At 33.8% G+C, this 18,493-nt stretch overlaps 2 protein-coding genes and 1 long non-coding RNA gene across 5 annotated transcripts; 1 reads left to right on the top strand and 2 right to left on the bottom strand.

Annotated features, from left to right (window-relative positions):
* Nucleotides 1–218: 218 nt before the first annotated feature.
* LOC132313277 (UPF0481 protein At3g47200-like) lies at nt 219–1,953 on the bottom strand. The gene is made up of 2 exons (XM_059811975.1): nt 1,480–1,953; nt 219–1,386 (listed from the first exon to the last, which is right to left on the bottom strand). Exons 1-2 carry the CDS (start codon nt 1,812–1,814, stop codon nt 420–422), a joined length of 1,302 nt encoding a protein of 433 aa, XP_059667958.1. The 5' UTR covers nt 1,815–1,953; the 3' UTR covers nt 219–419.
* Nucleotides 1,954–3,302: 1,349 nt separating this feature from the next.
* Nucleotides 3,303–12,633, top strand: LOC132313274 (uncharacterized). Of its 3 annotated transcripts, XM_059811972.1 has the most exons (5): nt 3,303–3,575; nt 4,233–4,283; nt 11,495–11,506; nt 11,922–11,969; nt 12,090–12,633. In XM_059811972.1, the coding sequence occupies exons 1-5, from the start codon at nt 3,371–3,373 to the stop codon at nt 12,356–12,358; spliced, it is 585 nt and encodes a 194-aa protein (XP_059667955.1). In that variant the 5' UTR covers nt 3,303–3,370; the 3' UTR covers nt 12,359–12,633. The 3 variants fall into 3 exon arrangements, with proteins under 3 accessions (XP_059667955.1, XP_059667956.1, XP_059667957.1); XM_059811973.1 differs by lacking the exon at nt 11,495–11,506 and having other exon boundaries at nt 3,304–3,575; XM_059811974.1 differs by lacking the exons at nt 11,495–11,506; nt 11,922–11,969 and having other exon boundaries at nt 3,304–3,575.
* Nucleotides 12,634–12,929: 296 nt separating this feature from the next.
* Nucleotides 12,930–14,447, bottom strand: LOC132313275 (uncharacterized). The gene is made up of 2 exons (XR_009483406.1): nt 13,593–14,447; nt 12,930–13,508 (listed from the first exon to the last, which is right to left on the bottom strand). It is a non-coding gene; the product is annotated as an uncharacterized LOC132313275 (long non-coding RNA).
* Nucleotides 14,448–18,493: the final 4,046 nt, after the last annotated feature.

Here is an 18,493-nt window from a genome sequence, read left to right as displayed (position 1 = left end):
AAAACTCATTTAAGCTAAGGAAAATGATTACGACGCTGAACCAGCCAAATGAATGGGAAGCCTAAGCGGCATGATTGTTGATGTGGAACCTAAGTTTCGATCGCACACCAAACATCATGTGACAATTATATTAGTAAATTAAGGTTGCAATTTGAAAAAAAAAGAAAGTTCCAACATTAAAATTGACTTTAATTATAGTAGGTGTATTGATTGGGAAATTAAACACTAACAATAAAGAGACATAATTATACAGTGAAGCTTATTACATATGATCACAGTACATGCATAGGGAATTCAGATACATTTCCTTACAACTTCTAATGCTATTTCCCAGCCAATGAGACATTAATTGGTAGATTCTAGGAACACACACTAACCATTTCACATTATTGCACAGTTCAACCGACATACATAATTAATTAATAATAAGAAAGCAAGGTGTAGATGGTCTGCAACAAGGTGAGCGCAAAGAGGATGATAGCAGCAATGACTGATATGATTGTCCACGGATTGCTAAAATAATCCTGTCTCAGTTTTACAAGGAATTTTGGCCAGCTTCGCTTGCAGTAACTGTTGACGTCTATGCATTGATTTTTGAAGCAGAAATCGTTTTCAGATACATTTTTGCAAATATTGTTGAAGAAAACAGACACCTCTTCACTTGAACCCAAATGGTTGTGTATTATACCAGCTTCCTCAAGCAATTCAACATCCTCTGGGGAGTTGATGAGTTTATCCATGAGGAGAGCAAGTGACGTGAAGTAACGTTCTACACCAGGACAACTTTGCTCAAAAGCAATGATGTTTCTGAAGAATGGCTCTGTATGGTCATAAATGCAGAAAGGTGGGATTTCAAAACGACCTCTCTTACACAGCCCAACACAAGACCGATCATCAGTACGAAACCTGACGTCCAATAGAGTTTTCGCATTACCTGCGGCCTCCAACTTGACTCCTGCCATTTTGAGTTTTGCTGCAGAATATTTGAAATCCTCCCCCGTTGTGTTGCCAGTTGAATGCTCCTTTTCGGCTGTGTAGCTTTTGTGTAACAGATGGAGTATATGACAACAAGTAGTAGTTGATGCATCCTTCGTCTCCTTTGTGTCCTTCCCTGTCCCTGTTTGAGATGCCACGGCTTCAGAATTGTCCAAAAGACACAATGAACAATATTTCCCACCAGTTGTCTGTTCTTTCGCAACTGTTAGCGCTTTCTGGAAGCCCATCACATCTTCAAAGAATGAAAGTAGACATTTAGTGAGGGAGGGATATTCTTCATTTCTTTCAGAAGCGTCTTTCTCGATCAGCCAGAACAATTCTTGAAGAACAAGAAATGGAATCTGGTTCTCGAATAAGAGTAAATCGTGTCTGACAGCATTGTACCTGAAACTGTTGTGCAAAATTAGGTCAGGATCGTTATAGTGATGCCTGAGTAGGAGTTCAATAATGAAGCAACCGTCAGTCAGCATCATTTCTACGAACTTTTTCGATGGCATGGCCTCAGAGAAATCTTCTGCGTAGTATTTCCGAGCACAATTTTCGCGTTTTGACACAGCCTCCTCACAACAGTTTTTCAATTCTTTCTGCTTCTCTTCAGATGGAGCTCGAGAAAGCAAGCGATCCATGTATCTCGATTTGACAGCCTCCATTGCTTGCAGATGCGGCTCAGCTCTGTGCAGAGGACCAATGGATACCATGCTGGGGTTGTAGGCTGTTTTATTCAGTTCACGAATCCCATCGGGGATTCTGTGAATACAAGGAGTGGGAAAAGTAAGGTCATCGATTAGTCCATACTCCAAACAAATCAGAGCATCCATAACCGATCGATCTCTTTGGTACTGAATTAATTTGATGGTTCTTGTGTCTTCAAGCGTACGTGTTAAGCTTAGCAGCGGCTGTGAGTTTGATTAAGGTAACACTCAGCCGCCTCTATTTATACTTAAAAAATGGGACTTCTACGGTGATTGGAATTCATTTCTTTTAACTCGATTTGATAAATATATAAATTAATAACTCATATAATTTAATTAGTGAATTGCAATGTCTCCTATTATTGGAGGAAAAATTATTTGGCACTTAAATATGTGGATGTCTTGTAAAAATAAGTAAACAAATTTTAAAATTTGTGAACTGTGACCACAAACTCATTGAAGAAAATATTGTTTGACACTTAAATATATGAATTTCTTGCAAAAATGTTTATGCAAATTTCTAGAATTATTTATACAAGATGAGCATGACAGATAGTATCATTTTCCCGAGAATGGGAAGCCCACATGAGGAGCTTCAAGAGGGTGTATGCCCAAACTATGTAGACATGTATTTTCGATAAAAATTTTGCCAAAACAACCAAATATTTGTTGTGTAGTGTTATTACTATTACTTATAAGAGGTGATGTGACAAGAAACCTATAAGATTTCGATATTTATAATTTTAAAGTTAAAGAAAAATTCTAGTCCTACAATTTTATAAATAAAAAATAAAAATAAATAGTGAACCATGGGAGAATACCTCTTTAGAATAATTATATTCTAATCAAAATTTAAAATTAATATATTTTGTCAAAGATATATATATATATATAAATATTTTTTTAATACTGTAGGTGGATTGAATCTATTATGATTTTATTCCCTGCATCTTTTAACCACATGTAAAATAAAATCATCATCCAAAGTTAACCTTTTCACAGTGTGTCAAAAGTTGGTACGTTCATTTTTCCATCTGTGGTAATATCAGAAGTCAACCTTTTCATACTGTCAAAAAGTGGCCAAACAACCAATATTTGTCGTGTAGCGTTACACTGTTATTTGTATTAGTTTTAATATGTCGGTGATGAAACATTTCAGGATTCCATATCTACAATTATTATTATGATAAAGAAAACTGCTATATTTCACCACAAAAATTACAAGAACAATAATAATTAAAAATAAATAAATAAAACAAACTATGCAAGAACAATAATAATTATAAATAAATAAATAAAACAAACCATGCAAGAACAATAATAATTATAAATAAATAAATAAAACCATATCTACAATTATTCTTATGATAAAGAAAACTGCTATATTTCACCACAAAAATTACAAAAACAATAATAATTAAAAATAAATAAATAAAACGAACCATGCAAGAACAATAATAATTAAAAATAAATACATAAAACAAACCATGCAAGAACAATAATAATTATAAATAAATAAATAAAACCATACGTACGGAATTATCTTTTTATGGAAAAAATAAATAAATATTTGTGGCAAAATGGGTTGAAGTGAATGCTTTAAATAAGCGGCCATATTAGGTACTCCCATCATCCATCTCTCACCAGTACACACTTGTGTGACAATTTGAATTTGCGCTAGAATGAAACACAGCAGTTTTCCCTTGATTGCCACCGCCACCACCATCTCTTCCTTCCGACACTACCACCATGGCCTCTTTCTCTTACTACTAGCTTCTTCTTTTGTGTCCAGTCTTGCCGGTTCCGGTGAAAGTCCTCGTCCAAACCTTGGAAGCCTCAAGCGGTCTTACTCATCTCCAACGTGTCCAGCTGATCAGTCTGATCCAGGTATGCATTTATATCTTATTAATTGGGTTCAAAAAAAATATACTTTGCAATTTAGTTAGCATTAACCCAAAAAAGAAATAAATAAATATATATTTGGTTTTTTTTTTTTTTTCGATAATTATGATTTGGTTTTTCTCTAGAGTTAATTTTTTTACCAAGTATATTTTTTCTTTTTTCAGTAAATGCTAAGTATATTTCTTTGAACCCAATTAATTAATTAATTAACCTAAACAACCGGCCGCCCATGAGATCGATGAGATCGACCAACAATATTGGTTGTAAATATCATAAGACTACTTGTGTGTATATACATATCAATTTTAATTTCTCAGAGGTTTGAACTTCAGAACTGCAGTGGAAGGGCAGGCCTTAGTGCATGATTCACTTCTTCCCATCAAACAGCTGGGAAAACGAAGCTGACAACTAGTTGGAAGGATCAGTAAATTTCATTGTCAATATATGTGAAATAATGCACAATTAATTAAAGCATAGACTAGTTCTTGTTGTAGAGGATACCATTTTTTGAATTTCTTGCCTCACATATTGATTATTTATTTATCGTTTTTAATTGTCTAACTTGGAGTTCATGGGTGAGAGCGCCCAAATTTCCTTACATCAATCAAACTAATTAGTATAACTTCAACAAACTTCATGCAGGTAAAAAGGTAGAAGAGGAGTCGTCCAATGGCCTCACCAAATATCCCAATGGTATGCACGCGGATTCAATGAAAATCTTAAAAAATTATAAGAAATTTAAATATTAAAATAATTATATGACACCATACTACTTACGAAGTGTAAAGATTTTTTATTTTTTTAAAATTTCACATTTTTATTGCTATATTATACATATGCTATTGTACCCTTTACCAATCACCTAGAATTTTTTTAACACTATAACCAGTTATCTCACCCATAAATAGGATCCATATGTGTTATTTATTATTCAATTCAATATAATTTTTATTATTTATAACATAGTAATAGGGCCCGAATAATAATAATCTTAGTCCATTGTTGTCCCCGTCGAAAATGGTACCATCAGCCCATCTCAAAGTTCTCTAAATAAAATCATCTATTTTCCCTTCAGTCGACAAATATCACTATCAACCACCTCTTTTATCAGCGTGCCAGATCTTCACGGATCCGTTAACGTGACGGACCTTCACACAACTGCCAAAGCGCCTCCAGTGGTAATCATGGGTGCTTCTATGCGTCTCAGAGTGTCGGATCTTCAAAGCTCCACCAACGCGCCTCAGTGGTGATCATGCGCTTCCACTTGCTCTCATAGGTCTGATCTAATTCCACATCATCCTGACTTACCGCCACATCAACAATGCCTGTCAACAAAAGTCTGACCTTTTTATACTGATGGTATATACACCAAATCTCTTCTGGTCAGCTATTTTTATGATATTATCTCCGAACTCAAGCTAGTTTTATATACCTTGAGTTAAACTCAAATGAGTTGGCTCAAGTGGGTATAAACTTGAACTTACCCAAGTCTAAGGTTTAACTCTTTTAATGTGCAAACAATTTATTGGTTGGGGTGGGGTTATCAACTAGGAAAAAAAACTTATCTTGAGTTAACCCAAAGGAGTTGGCTCAAGTGAATAAGAATTTGAACTCGTCCAGGTCTAAGGTTTGACTCTTCTTAGGAACAAACAATTCATTGAGAGGGGGAAGAGGGGGGTGAGTATCAACTAGGAGAAAAAAAACCCACCTTGAGTTTGAGAGAGATTATTATGCTGTGTTTGGTGTGCAGGAATGGACTATAATCCTCCATTCCAATCATTCATTTATTTGATATTCAATTTAAAGTAGGAGTGACTATTTTATTGGAATGAAAATTCATTCAACAACTAAACCTACAGATTGACCATTCCATTTCTAAATAAATTTTTTTTTTTTTTTTTTAAAAAAAAATCATGGTCCCAAAAAAACGATTAAGTTTTAAGTTCAAAAACCGCCATCATCACTGCCTTCCACCACCATTGCCACCACCACTATCGCCTTCCACCATTACCGCCACTATTACCATTGCTTTCCACCACCACCCCCACCACCACCACCACCACTTCCACCACAACCACCACCACATTTCACCACCGTCACTGTTACCGCCATCATTGTTGTTGCCTTCAATTACCATACTGCCGCCGCATCCACTACCTTCCACCACCAAATTCCACTACTACCATCTTTCACCACCTCAACTTTCATTATCTTCCACCACCACCGCCACCGCCTTAACCTCCACTACCTTCCAACATCATCGCCAACACCGTAACTTCCACTTCCTTCCACCACTATCCCCTACCCTACTGACGCCTTCCACCACTACCACCACTGCTTCTACCACCACCTTCCACCAACACCACTAACGTTTGCCACCACAACCGCTTCCGCCTTCCAACACCACCACTGCTTTCCACCCTCACCACCATCTCACTGACTTCCATCAAGGATGGACTATAATATTTGCTTAACCTTCCCAATATATATATAAGAAAAAAATAATTTTATTTTTTATTTGTTACCAAACATATTTTTTCTTTTCCTTTCAAAAAAATTCAAAGTAGATGTATGTTACCAAACGTATTTTGCTTCAAACAGGCCCTTAATAAGTAATTTTGATCTTGAAAGCTTTTAGATGAATAATGACAATCGATACGGGTTGACTCTTATCTTGAAGTGGATTTTTTAAAGTAATTTTCTATTATCATTTTTTTCTTTTTTAATTATCCCAACATTAAATTTGTTTGGTATTTTTTACAATTAAATTATTATTATTTATTTATTTGGTAAGAATATTTGTTTTACAATAATATTATTTAATAAGATGTTATCATATTTGATAATAGTAATTTTATTAATGAAAGAGTGTAATTGTCTTTATAAAAAATAAAAATGTCAAAATTTTCTAATGAAAATAGTTAACTAAAATATTTAATAGCTTCTAATGGTTACCATACACATCTAAACGTAATTTTTTTTAAATAAAAGTATTTTTAAGCAATAGAGAAGCAATCCCAAATGGGCTTTAAGTTTAAATTTTTAGGCTCTATTTGATTAGATGGAAATAAGTAAGAGAAGAAAAGAAATAGAAATTGAAAAGAAAGTGAGGTGAATTTAAGGAAAAGTAATTTTCTACCAGGCATTTGGTTAACATGAAAATTTATTTAAGAAAATTGTTGGACAATATTAATTAGTTAGTTTAGATAGTATGAAAGTGAAAAAAAAAAAGAAAAAAAAAGAAAAAAAAAAGGTGATTGTACATACCAAAACTACCCTTATGATGTCAAATGCAAAAAAATAAACAAATTTATGTGTGATGATAACCATTTTTAGTAAAGAAATAGTAAAATGATGGATTATTAAATTTAATTATATAATTATTTAGTATTTATCTTAATTATTTATATTTAAAATAAGGCTTCATAATTTTTTTTTTAGATAGAAGTAATTATTAATTTAAGAGAAACTAAACTTTAAAAAATTTAAAAATTGATTATATGTTTTTTTTTTCTTGGTAAAATTATATATTATTGTTGCCAAGTATATTATTATCAATTATTAGATCAAAAAAATAATAACAAAAAAATAAAGTTAGATGAGCCTCACATGGCTCACGCACCCAAAGAAACCCACTAAAAAACAAAGAAAGAAATCACTAAACAAAATTTTTTTTTTTTAGTTAAAGGAATCACTAAACAAGTTACCTCTCTTTTGACAATTTATTTTGTACTATTAAATTTTTGGATAAAATAGGTACATCCAATAAAAATGAACTCCTTTCACGTAAAAATATTATTTTTGCTTCTTTTTGTTGGAAAAGTTTGGGAAAAAATAGTGGCGTACGTCCTCTTTTCTTCTATCCAAATAACAAAAAAATTTAAAATTTTCTCTTTCATTTCTTTTTTAATTGATTCCATCTAACTAAACAAAGCCTCACTGAAATGTAACTTCAATTAATAGTCTTCTTCTTCTTCTTCTTTCTGTTTTTTTTTTTTTTTTCTTAAGTCTTCTTCTTCTTCTTCTTCTTCTTCTTCTTTTTTTTTTTTTTTTTTTTTTTTTTTTTTTTTTTTTTTTGTAGGTGTCATGCAATAGTTTGTCCAATTTTAAACATTAATGTTCAATATTTTCTAACCTTTTCATTGTTTACCCTTATTGCAAAAGTTAAAAAAAATCGTGGACTCTACCAACTCAAACAAAAATGATAAATTTGAAAATTCATTCATGTAAATGTAATAAATTAGTAATAAAAAATTAAAATCAATATCCTAAATTTTGACATTTAAAATGGAGTATTTTAATTTTTTAACACGTGCATCTAAACAACCACATAGTGCAAATTTTAATATTTTAATCCTCTAGAACATCCTGTCAATTTTATCGACTTATAAGTGGGTCACCACTACCCATTTAGTCAGTTAAATTTTGTTTATTTTATTTTTTAGGTTAATTATAATGATTCTCCCTAAAGTTTATCATAATGACATCTGTACATAAGTTAAGTCTTTATTAAACAAAGACACCCCGACTATCACCCTGCCACGTCTCACAGTTAGGCTCCGTTTGGTTAGATGAGAATAAGTTAGAAAAGAAAAGAAATAGAAAGTGAAAGAAAAGTGAAGTGAATGAAAAGAAAAAAGATTTTTTAGTACGCATTTGGTTAGTATGAAAATTTATCTAAGAAAATTGTAAAAAAATATTAGTTTGTTTGTTTGGATAGTATGAGAGTGAAAAGAAAGTGATTATGCATACCGAAACTACCCTTATGAATTAAAATGATAAATTATTAAATTCAAATATATAATTGTTTATATTTATTTTTATTATTTATATTTAGAATAAGGCTTCATAATATTTTCTAGGTAAAACTAATTATTAGTTTAAGATAAACAAATTAAAAAAAAATAATTAGAGACTACTATTTGGGAGAAAAATTAAATATTTTACCATATATATATATATATATCCATACTGGATTATGAGTAGCTAGAATTGCAACATAGAACAGATAATTAAAAAAAATAAAAAATTCTATTTAGAAGCAAGATCTATTTTACCATGAATTTGGTTACTATTAAAGTCTTTCGAGAAAGTTATGATAAAATATTTACTTATCAAAAAAAAAAAAAGTTATGATAAAATATGATTTTATTAATTTGGGTAGGATGAAAGTGAAAAAAAAAAAAAATTCTACTTACCAAAATTACTTTTATATCAGTTAGAATTTAAAAAATAAATATTGTTCTATAGATGAGAAAAAAAAATTATAATAAAATAAGGCAAACTAATTTTTAAAGGTTGGATTACACATAATTAGAGAGCAGAGGAGGCTCAATTAAATATTAATATTTTTTTTCTTTTATTTTTGAACCTTCGCATTACATACGTGGATTATACTAAAAAAGATGCACCTATCCAATTTTATTTAAAGAAAAAAAAATTATTGCTTCATAAAAATAGTTGTTGAAAACTCACAAAGTCACAAAAGGGAGGATTACCCAACAACAAATATAAACAAGTTAGTTGGATTAAATAGGAAAGTCAAATAAAAGGGACTCCATTCACGGGAAAATACTATTTTCGCTTGTTTTGTGCGTGAAAATTTTTGGGGACAAATAGACCGATGCGGGAAACTAAATTTTCTCTTTCTTTTCTTTTTCCTTCTATCCAAACTCCAAAAAAGTTTAAAATTTTTCTCTTTCCTTTCTTTTCTAGTTGATTCCACTTAACTCTAATCGAAGCTCGCATAATATTGGTCAAGCTTACAGGGTAATTTTTTTTAAAAAACTCATTTTAAGGAATTAACATTGTTGCCCATTAACTTAACAATTAATCAATTTAAATAATAAAATTACCATTCTAACCTTGTATATATTTTTTATTATTTTTAAATAAAAATAAATTCAAACCCAAAAATTTCTTTCTCCCTAATACTGCTCATTACATGTTTTGGATATACAAATCTATCGTCTTCATCAACCTCTATTGCAGTGAATGTCTCATCCACCATCACCACCACTTCACTATTCAAAATTCAGATCTTCAACCTACATTCACACACACAAACACACATACAGGGGCGGAGCTCCCTATGGGATAACCCGGTCTTTTTCTAATTTGTTTGTAAGCTTGAAAAAGACCTAGGGGCTGTGCCCCTGCGCGCGCGCGCGCACACATACACCATCAATTTCAAACACCTAAATCTTCAATATAGATATACATATACATATATGTATCTATATACCTCTATGATCCTAGCATGACTTCGACGGTGGCCGCGGCGGAGGTAGAGGTGGAAGCGGAGGCAGCGTCGACACCACCACAACCTTCACCTTAAGCACGAGAATGATCCAAATTAAGAAGTACTTATTCATTACATGGATGGGCCTTATCTCCCTTTTCGGCAATGACACCGCCCAATTTGATACGTCCAAATTCCCCACACGATTCGGCGGCCAGATCCGGAGGTTCAACGACGACGATTTTTATTTTTGTGGTGACGGCGGCAACAGTGATGTGGGATTTAGGGGTGGAAAGATTTAGGGATTTGGTGATGGGTTTGAGGGAAGGGGCGTAGGTTGGGTTTGTTAGGGTTAGGCTAGGTTTGAGAGGTTATAGTTGTTCGTTGGTTTATTTTTTCTATTGTGATGGTGGTGGGTTTGTTAAGGTTAGATTTGAAAGGCCATGTTCTTCATTGCTCTGTTTTTTCTGTGGTGGTGGTGGGTTTGTTAGAGCAACTCTAATGGTAAAATGCTAAATTGGATGCCAAATATATATTTTGACAGTATTACAGTGTCAAAATGCTACATTTTAACAATTCTGCTCCAATGATACATTTTATGTAAAATGCTATTTTTTGATACAATCACCGTTCTTTTTCAACTACCATTCCCACAATTCATATTTGCATTAGTAATGTTAATATTAGACACATTCCAAGTCAATTTGTAAACATTAGAAGGAAACTAAAATTAAACTTAATTAAAAAGAATCAAAAATCTAAAATATCTCGTCAAAAAAGACCCAAATATATATATATATATATGTATATATATGTATAAATTTATATATTTGATTATATTATTATTTAAATTTTTTTATATAATTTTTTTTTCTTTTTCGAAAATTTATATATTATATATATTTGATTTTATATATATATATATATATATATATATATATATATATATATATATATATATATATATATAGGGCAAATCATTTCTGCCTCCTAAATCGCCATATACGGAGTATATTTTTAGGAAAAATCATTTCAGCCTCCCCAATCGCCTCCATCTCTATTTTCGTTCTCAACTCTGAGAACTTGCCCCCTCTCTCTCTCTCCAACTACAAGCTACAAAATCTACAAGAATTAGAAGTTCAAAACCCATATATTTCAGTTTATCTATCTGTCTGTAAGAATCAAAAGTTCAAAACCTATTACCTATATCAAAACCCATATCGGCATATGATTTCAGATTGTTCAAAAAAATCAAAACCCATATCTTTCAGTTTCCATCGCCCGCTGTTCTAGTTCGGGTTCGCCGTTCGCAAGCTTCAGCCGCCGTCTCTCAACTTTTAAGCTTGCCTCCCTCTCTCTCTCTGCAACTGCTAACTTGTATGTATGGGTTTTGTTTTAATTTTTTTCTAAATCAACTAATCGAGGTCTGGAATTCTTGATTTTGTGTATGCATATATATCTCTGCAACTGTAATTATGGTTTTGTAATCAAAAGTTCAAAACCCATATATTTTTGGTAAATTTGACACAAAATATAGAAATAGCTATTGCCATTTGTTTTGCTAGATTTGGCACTAAAAATGCAAAGTCAAATTTTGACAGATAATATAGCATGCCATTGGAGACCACAATTTTAACTCACCTGCTATATTTTGAATTGGCAGGTCATATGGCAGGTGGGTTGGAGATGCTCTTAGGGTTAGGATTTGAGAGGTCATTGCTCTATTTCTGTTGTGGTGGTCGGTTTGTTAGGGTTAGGTTTTGAGAGGTATGGTTGCTAGTTAATCTATTTTTTCGGTTGTGATTGTGGAAGTGTGGTGGTGTCTAGGGTTTTTGATGGAGAAGGTGAGAGGTTAGAGAGAGTAGCGACAATACTAATTAATGACATACCAAGGGTAAAAATGTCATTTAGGAGTTCTAATTATTTTTTAATTTAAATTAATAGAATATTGAAGGACAATCTTGACTTTTCACATCTTTTAAGAGTTTGGTTGGATCCAATTTTTGATGAAGGGTATCATCTTTCAAAAAAGACTCAACTTGTATATAGTTCTCATCGTAATTAATCCTTATTTTTTTGTCTTGCCAAAGGAGGGAGAGGAGGAGTGGAACACGGAACACAGCACATCGACTCGAAAAGTTGGTCACTCAATTTTCTTTTTCTTTTTCTTTTTCACCTCCCTCAACTAACTAGGCCAGAGTCAGAAGATTCTTATTATTAATTTTAAATATTCTTGTGCATGTTTCTTTTGTTTTCAGCTGCCATGAGTTGCGAATGCCCATTAATAGAAGAGGAAGCGTTTATCAAACTCAGGGAACGTGCTCCTAGCATTAGCAAACGCTTGCATGAATCGACCAGGAAAGCGCTGGAGTCTGCGGATGAAACTGCTGAAATGATTCATCTTCTTAAGCTTCTCGAGAAATCAGATGACATGTTGAACAAATTTCATGACAAGATGCATGAAAAAGCTCAAGAGTTGAAAAATATTTTCGAACAAATGCACCGGCATTTGAAGGGTAAAAAGTAAAAAGTTTACGGGTTCGTAATCAATAATGTAATTGCAATAACTGTATCAATAAAGGTGTGCTGGTGAATGGGTAAGTTTGAATATGAGACTCAGGTTAAATTCAATAAACACATATAATTAGTATCAGATTAATCGTCTCTGCTTGCACACGTGTGTGTGTGTGTGTGTGTGTGTCCAGTAGAGAAGCCCAGGACCTATTAAAGATAAAGGTTGAATAGTAAATCAAAATTGCCTGTGATTTGCCGGTTCCAGACATCTATAAATTTTTTTTTTTTTTTGAGAGAAATTCCTTAGTAGTCCTATTTTTTAAGCCCAAAAACAATCAAGTCCTAAAAAATTTTGACTAGACAAATAAGTCTTACCGTTACAATTTATTTCCACATCAGTTCAAAATTATTTTATTTTTCAATGTTACTCTTACTATTTTTTTTTTGTTTAACAAACAACGGAAGAACATTTTATAGAGAAACTGAAAGAAGGTCAACAACAATGAGATTGAGTAGACCTGAAGGTCACACATTCCAATCACTATCCTGAGCAATATAGTTACAATCTCGATTAGCCCAAGACAAAAGAAAATCACCATTGGTGAGCAACGGAAGAACATTTTATAGAGAAACTGAAAGAAGGTCAACAGCAATGAGATTGAGTAGCCCTGAAGGCCACACATTCCAATCACTATCCACTCTTTTACAACTGAGAGCCATCTTCGTTGGATGGTGAGCAACATAGTTACAATCTCGATTAGCCCAAGACAAAAGAAAATCACCATTGCCCAACTGAAGTAAAGCAAAAATATCATCTAAAACTGTAATTGAGAGAGTATCATTTGGGACAAGAGCCATGGCTACTTGACAATCTCTCTCGACAATCTCTCTCAACAATCACACTGGAGAAGCCCCAGTTAATCAACATCTTAATACTTCCACGAAGCATAAGAATTTCTGCCATAAAAGCTGACTTAACTATTAAAGTACCAATCATCTTCAAATATAAGAATTGAAGTTGTATTGGCTGCTGATTTTTTTAATTTTTTTTGGGTTTCTTCCGGGTCTCTCCTCTCTTCTCATGTCTATGTTTCTCTCTCTAAACTCTCATGCCGATTTGGACCTGGCAAATCCCACCGATCAGGCACGACCTTTTTAAATCCCTAAAAATTCAAACCCAAAATAAAAACAACAAATTAATCAAAAAGAGTATACATATCAAACTTGTATGAATTGTAGGTTCGTACGTGAGTGTTTAGCTGTCGAACGAAGCAAATTTAGCTAGTCGCCAGACGATGAAGGTGGTTCCTCTTCGTTCCAAGAGATCAAGTCGACGATGGACGAATCCTTTACTAGTTGATGGGTTTTGGTGAGGAACGGCGTCGGAATTGATCTCTGAGAATCAGACGCCGCCGTCGCCGCGGCAGCCGATTCGCCGGTCTGTTCAACCGGCAACGATCCAAACCCTAAAAGATGAAAATTCACCTCTCTCTCAGATCAAATCAAACTCAATATTTCATTTTCTTTGCTTTAAAGTTGCACATAAAACAAAAAACTATGGTGGAATTTGTTAAAGCCAATTGCCAAACATGGACTAATCTCCAACTATAAGAGCTGCTGCATCAGGGGAAGAAGAGTAGACAAGCAAGTAAACTGATATACTTTTCTGGTAACACCCATCTATACTTTCTTGCTCACAACCCCCAACTCATCAAATTAACAATCAACAACTAATACAATCAGCGCAGCTTGGTCTCTTCTTCCTCTTTCTCTGGTGGCTTGGACGGCATGACAAGTTAGAGAGAGGAACACAGAGAAAGAGGAGAGACCGAAAGAATAAAAAAGGAAAGTCAGCAGCCATTTATTGGAAAATAAAATAAATTTAAACTGATTTGGAAATAAATTGTAAAAAGAGGACATGTCCAAAAAAATAAAATTTAGGACTTAATTTTCTTTCAGTTTACTTAGATAGAGTAAGTTTCTTCAAATAGGCAACACATAAAACGCAACTTGTCCGCCTCTATTACTTGGAGACGTTGTTATGTTAATCCCTCCGTTGGAAATGCTATTCCAATTCGGGGAAATTTCCTTTCTTTGTTGGGTTCTAAATCATCCCAGAAGATATGGCTAGGATTGCTACGTCTTCTGAGTACTAAATACCAACTAAAATTAGGAATTGGCATTACCAACCTCTTACAAAATATCCTGTGCGAGTCAACTGTAAGGACCGCTTTGAATACAATACCTAATTGTTACGAGATAGTTGAATATATGACAGATATAAATATCCAAGTAGAATGTGAAAGGATTTGAACATGGTATATGTTTGGCTTCTAAAAATTGAGGTTTCACTTTTCAGGTATGCGGAAAGGAGGGTGAATGTTGGACGTGTTAGGAACTGGTGTCGTTCCAAAGTGGATATCCGAACAACTATCTAGTAGGAGATTATAGGGATCAGGGGATTGTACGAAGGACTAGAATTACCACCTTCGAAGGTTCTTTTTGCTTTGAAAAAGAACTTTTGAATTGATTTATGCCTAGTGGAAAGGAAAGCGGTATTGAAAGTGCAGAACTTCAAAGTAAAGTGCTGGAAAGTAAGAATAATAAGTGCATGACTTGAATTAAATATATTAAAACTGCATTACATGAATGTAAAGATACATAAATGTAAAGAAATTGAAGTGTTGTTGGGCTGTGTGATTTGAACAGGGTTTGCAAGTGAAGTATAAGTGCTCTATTTATAGAGCTTTCCATGTATGTAGCAGCTTGATGTGACAGCTTCAGCAACTTCCACGTGACCAAATCTCGGACTGCCATGTGTCCCATGATCTTTCAACTTTCTTTAAATGTTGCCAAGTGTAAAACCATATTCTCCCATGACTTATAACTGATAGATGGTGGACTTGGTGGTTGAATACATGCTTGCAAGCCTTCTCCCATGTTCTGGAACTACCCAGATGGAAAGGTAGCAGTTACAGCAGGAGTTGAGAACTTCCACCTGGAAGGTCCGGATCTTGCCACGTGTACCATGTCTTCCTTAGTCTTCTTATAGTGTTGACATATGTAAGAACATGTTCTCCCATGATTTATAACTGATAAATAGTGGACTTTGGCAGTTGAATGCATGTTTGTAGACCTTATCCCACATTTTGTAACTGCCCAGATGGAAAGGCAGCAGTTCCAGCAGTTGAGAAATTATATCTGGAAGGTCCAGATCATGCCATGTGTCCCACATTTTCCTCATCTTCTCATAGTGTTGACACATGTAAGAACATGTTCTCACATGATTTATAACTAATAGATAGTAGACTTTGGCGGTTGAATGCATGTTTGTAGGCCTTATCCTACATTTTGTAACTGCCCAGATAAAAAGGCAGTAGTTCCAGCAGTTGAGAAATTCTATCTGGAAGGTCCAGATCATGACACGTGTCCCACATTTTCTTCATCTTTCTTTGGTAAATGAATTATGTTTTTAGCCCACTTTACTGATTTTTAGCCCACTTTGCTGATTTTTAGCAATCTCTTCACCTAAATAAGGCAAGTGGTTGCCTTATTCTTGGAGTGACTCCTACAAATTAGGAGATATTATAGGAGTGGGGGAGTTATCATTCTTGATGACTAGGTCAAAGGTATACAAGGCTTTCCAGATGTTTGCCACATGTCCCCTTGGAAAGTCAACGTCTTTCCAACTGCAGATCTTGTACCAAATGGCTTCATTTGATGAAGCCACATGTTGCTTCATGATTGCGCTTTTGCATATCACCTTTCCAATGGGATTGGCTACGACAAACCTTTCCAGCCAGAAAATATTTATGGTGTAAACATATGCCGCCCCCTAAATTCCATGCCTTGTGGAACAACTTGATAATAAGGCATGGGATTTGAATTCCGCCATCATGAAGGAAGAATAAAAAGAAATTGAAGAAGAAGAAGTGGAAGTGGAAGTACCGGAAGAACGAGGGGATATTTTGTATGAAGCAAAAGGATAAGAAAAAGTTTCTGAAGTATTTTCAATATGGCTTGACTTAACTTGGAATTGCTAACATTCAAATGCATGTATAAGCAAGATGAGTAATTTCCAGTATGAATAAAACCTGGACCATGTAATGTAGCATCTTCTCAATGAAATGCTCCATACTTAGAAAATCAGCTGATCTTGAAAATTTAGCTAAGTCAGCTTCATAACTTTAGCCAATGTACTTTAGTACATTGCCATGAATTCCCTATCTCCAGTAAAGGGACAAAAGTATATATTTAACATTATATATGCTCCTTTAACTTACATTAATTATCCATTATAAAGGTGACCTTTGAAGTGGACATATATACCAATGAAACTAATTTTAATCAATTAAATAAAGAACTTGCTGATTGTTTGATCAACGTACTTCGTCAAAATATTTGGTTTTGTATAGGTGCTTCATTCAGAATATTTGGTTTTCGCTTGATGGCTGATTAGCAATCAATTGAAAGTGAATATGAAGAATCATGTGCGCGAATCACTAATAGATGTGAAAGTTACTTCTTGTTAATTGAAGCTTGCCAGCAAGACAATTATGTTTTCTCCAAAAAATTTTTATACTGATTTTACTTGTGTAAATTAATGAGCAGCAGTTATTTGGAAGGGGTTGTAACTTGTAAGCATTAGCTTGTAATTGTGTATACCATGCGTATCTTAATTTGTTACTTTAATAATGTGGCATTTACTGATGTTTATCTTTGTATCTTTAATAATGTAACTTCTAAACTTAAAATGTTTTTGTTGATTGTCTTATTGTAATTGATTATTTGTTTGATCACAATAGGTATACCGATAAGAGTGACAGCTTCAACTTTGGTGTTATATTGGGTGTTCTGTTAACTGGTAGAGACCCAATGGATCCATTCTTTGAGGGAGCAGTCACTGGGGGAAGTTTGGGACGGTGGCTTTAGCATTTGCAACAAGAAGGGGAGGCTCGAGAAGCATTAGATAGAAGTATCTTTGGGGAAGAAGTAGAAGAAGATGAGATGCTGATGGCAGTGAGAATTGTTGTCACATGCCTATCTGATTTGCCTGTGGATCGACCATCCAGTGATGAACTTGTTTCAATGCTCACCCAACTGCATAGTTTCTGAGATAATGTTCTCTGATTTGTCATGTAAGTCTCTGTTCTTCGTGTTTTTATTTTAGTTGTCCTGTTATGTCTATACAGTGGTTGGAAGGAAAGAAAAAAAGAAAAGAAAGTAAGCTAGTTAAGAAACAATTTCGTCTCCAAAACGCCACTGTTTAAGTTGTTTAATTAATTAATTTATACAAGTCTTTCAGCTGCAACACATCCAAGAGAAACATTTTTTGTATATGACCCCTTTGCCTTGTGCATGTGTTTAATCTTTGATAAATGCTCTTTTTATCAGCCACATTCTATGTTTCAAAATAAGGCTGTTTTGTGTGTGCGTGTTTGCTTTGACAGAAAGTGTGGAGTATTGTACACCTTAGCCCAACTTTATGTGCCGACTTGAATTTTTTGGGGGATATTATTGTATTTTTCACACTTTTTATGTTGCCATAATTCTATAGGAGTATACTGGGGCAGTGGTTATTTATTATGAACTCTGTAATTTCATTTTGCACTTCATCATACTGAAATGCCTGACTCCGTAGACGTAATCCATGTTTTGGCTGAATTACTTAAATACATGTGTTCTTGTTTGTATTCTTATCTCTTTTTCTGCTAATTTTTGCAACAGGTGTTTGTGTGTTGAAGCATTAGATTAGGAATCCGAATTCATCATTTCTCATAATCAAAATTTGGTTAGACAAAGAAACTGAAGCTTGAATAGAGTTGCACAAACCAATATTGAGAATTGCTAGTTAAGACGAAGTTGAGCTTGTAACCTGGTCAAATTTGAGTAAGCTTATAACTAACTCTGCTGAATTTCGAGTTTAACTAACACTGAAATTTCAGTGTGCGCATGGTAAGTTTTGATGGAGTTCTAAAGAAATAAACATTGTACATAATGGACTGATACTAATGTCTGGTCATATTTGGCTTTGAGGTTGCAATTCAAGTATGGGATTTGATTGCTTTCTTTGGTTAGCCAGCTGAACATGAGCTGAACATGGGCTCTCAACTTTCTTCTTTTGCTTTTTTTTCTTTTTCTGTTTTCT

The sequence above is a fragment of the Cornus florida genome, unplaced genomic scaffold, assembly GCF_030987335.1.
Source record: "Cornus florida cultivar Cherokee Brave unplaced genomic scaffold, ASM3098733v1 CherokeeBrave_3.0.0_Hap2_Chr06, whole genome shotgun sequence".
Classification (NCBI taxonomy): Eukaryota; Viridiplantae; Streptophyta; class Magnoliopsida; order Cornales; family Cornaceae; genus Cornus; species Cornus florida.
The sequence above is the reverse complement of the archived record's forward strand: the minus strand, read 5'-3'. Positions and strand labels throughout refer to the sequence as shown.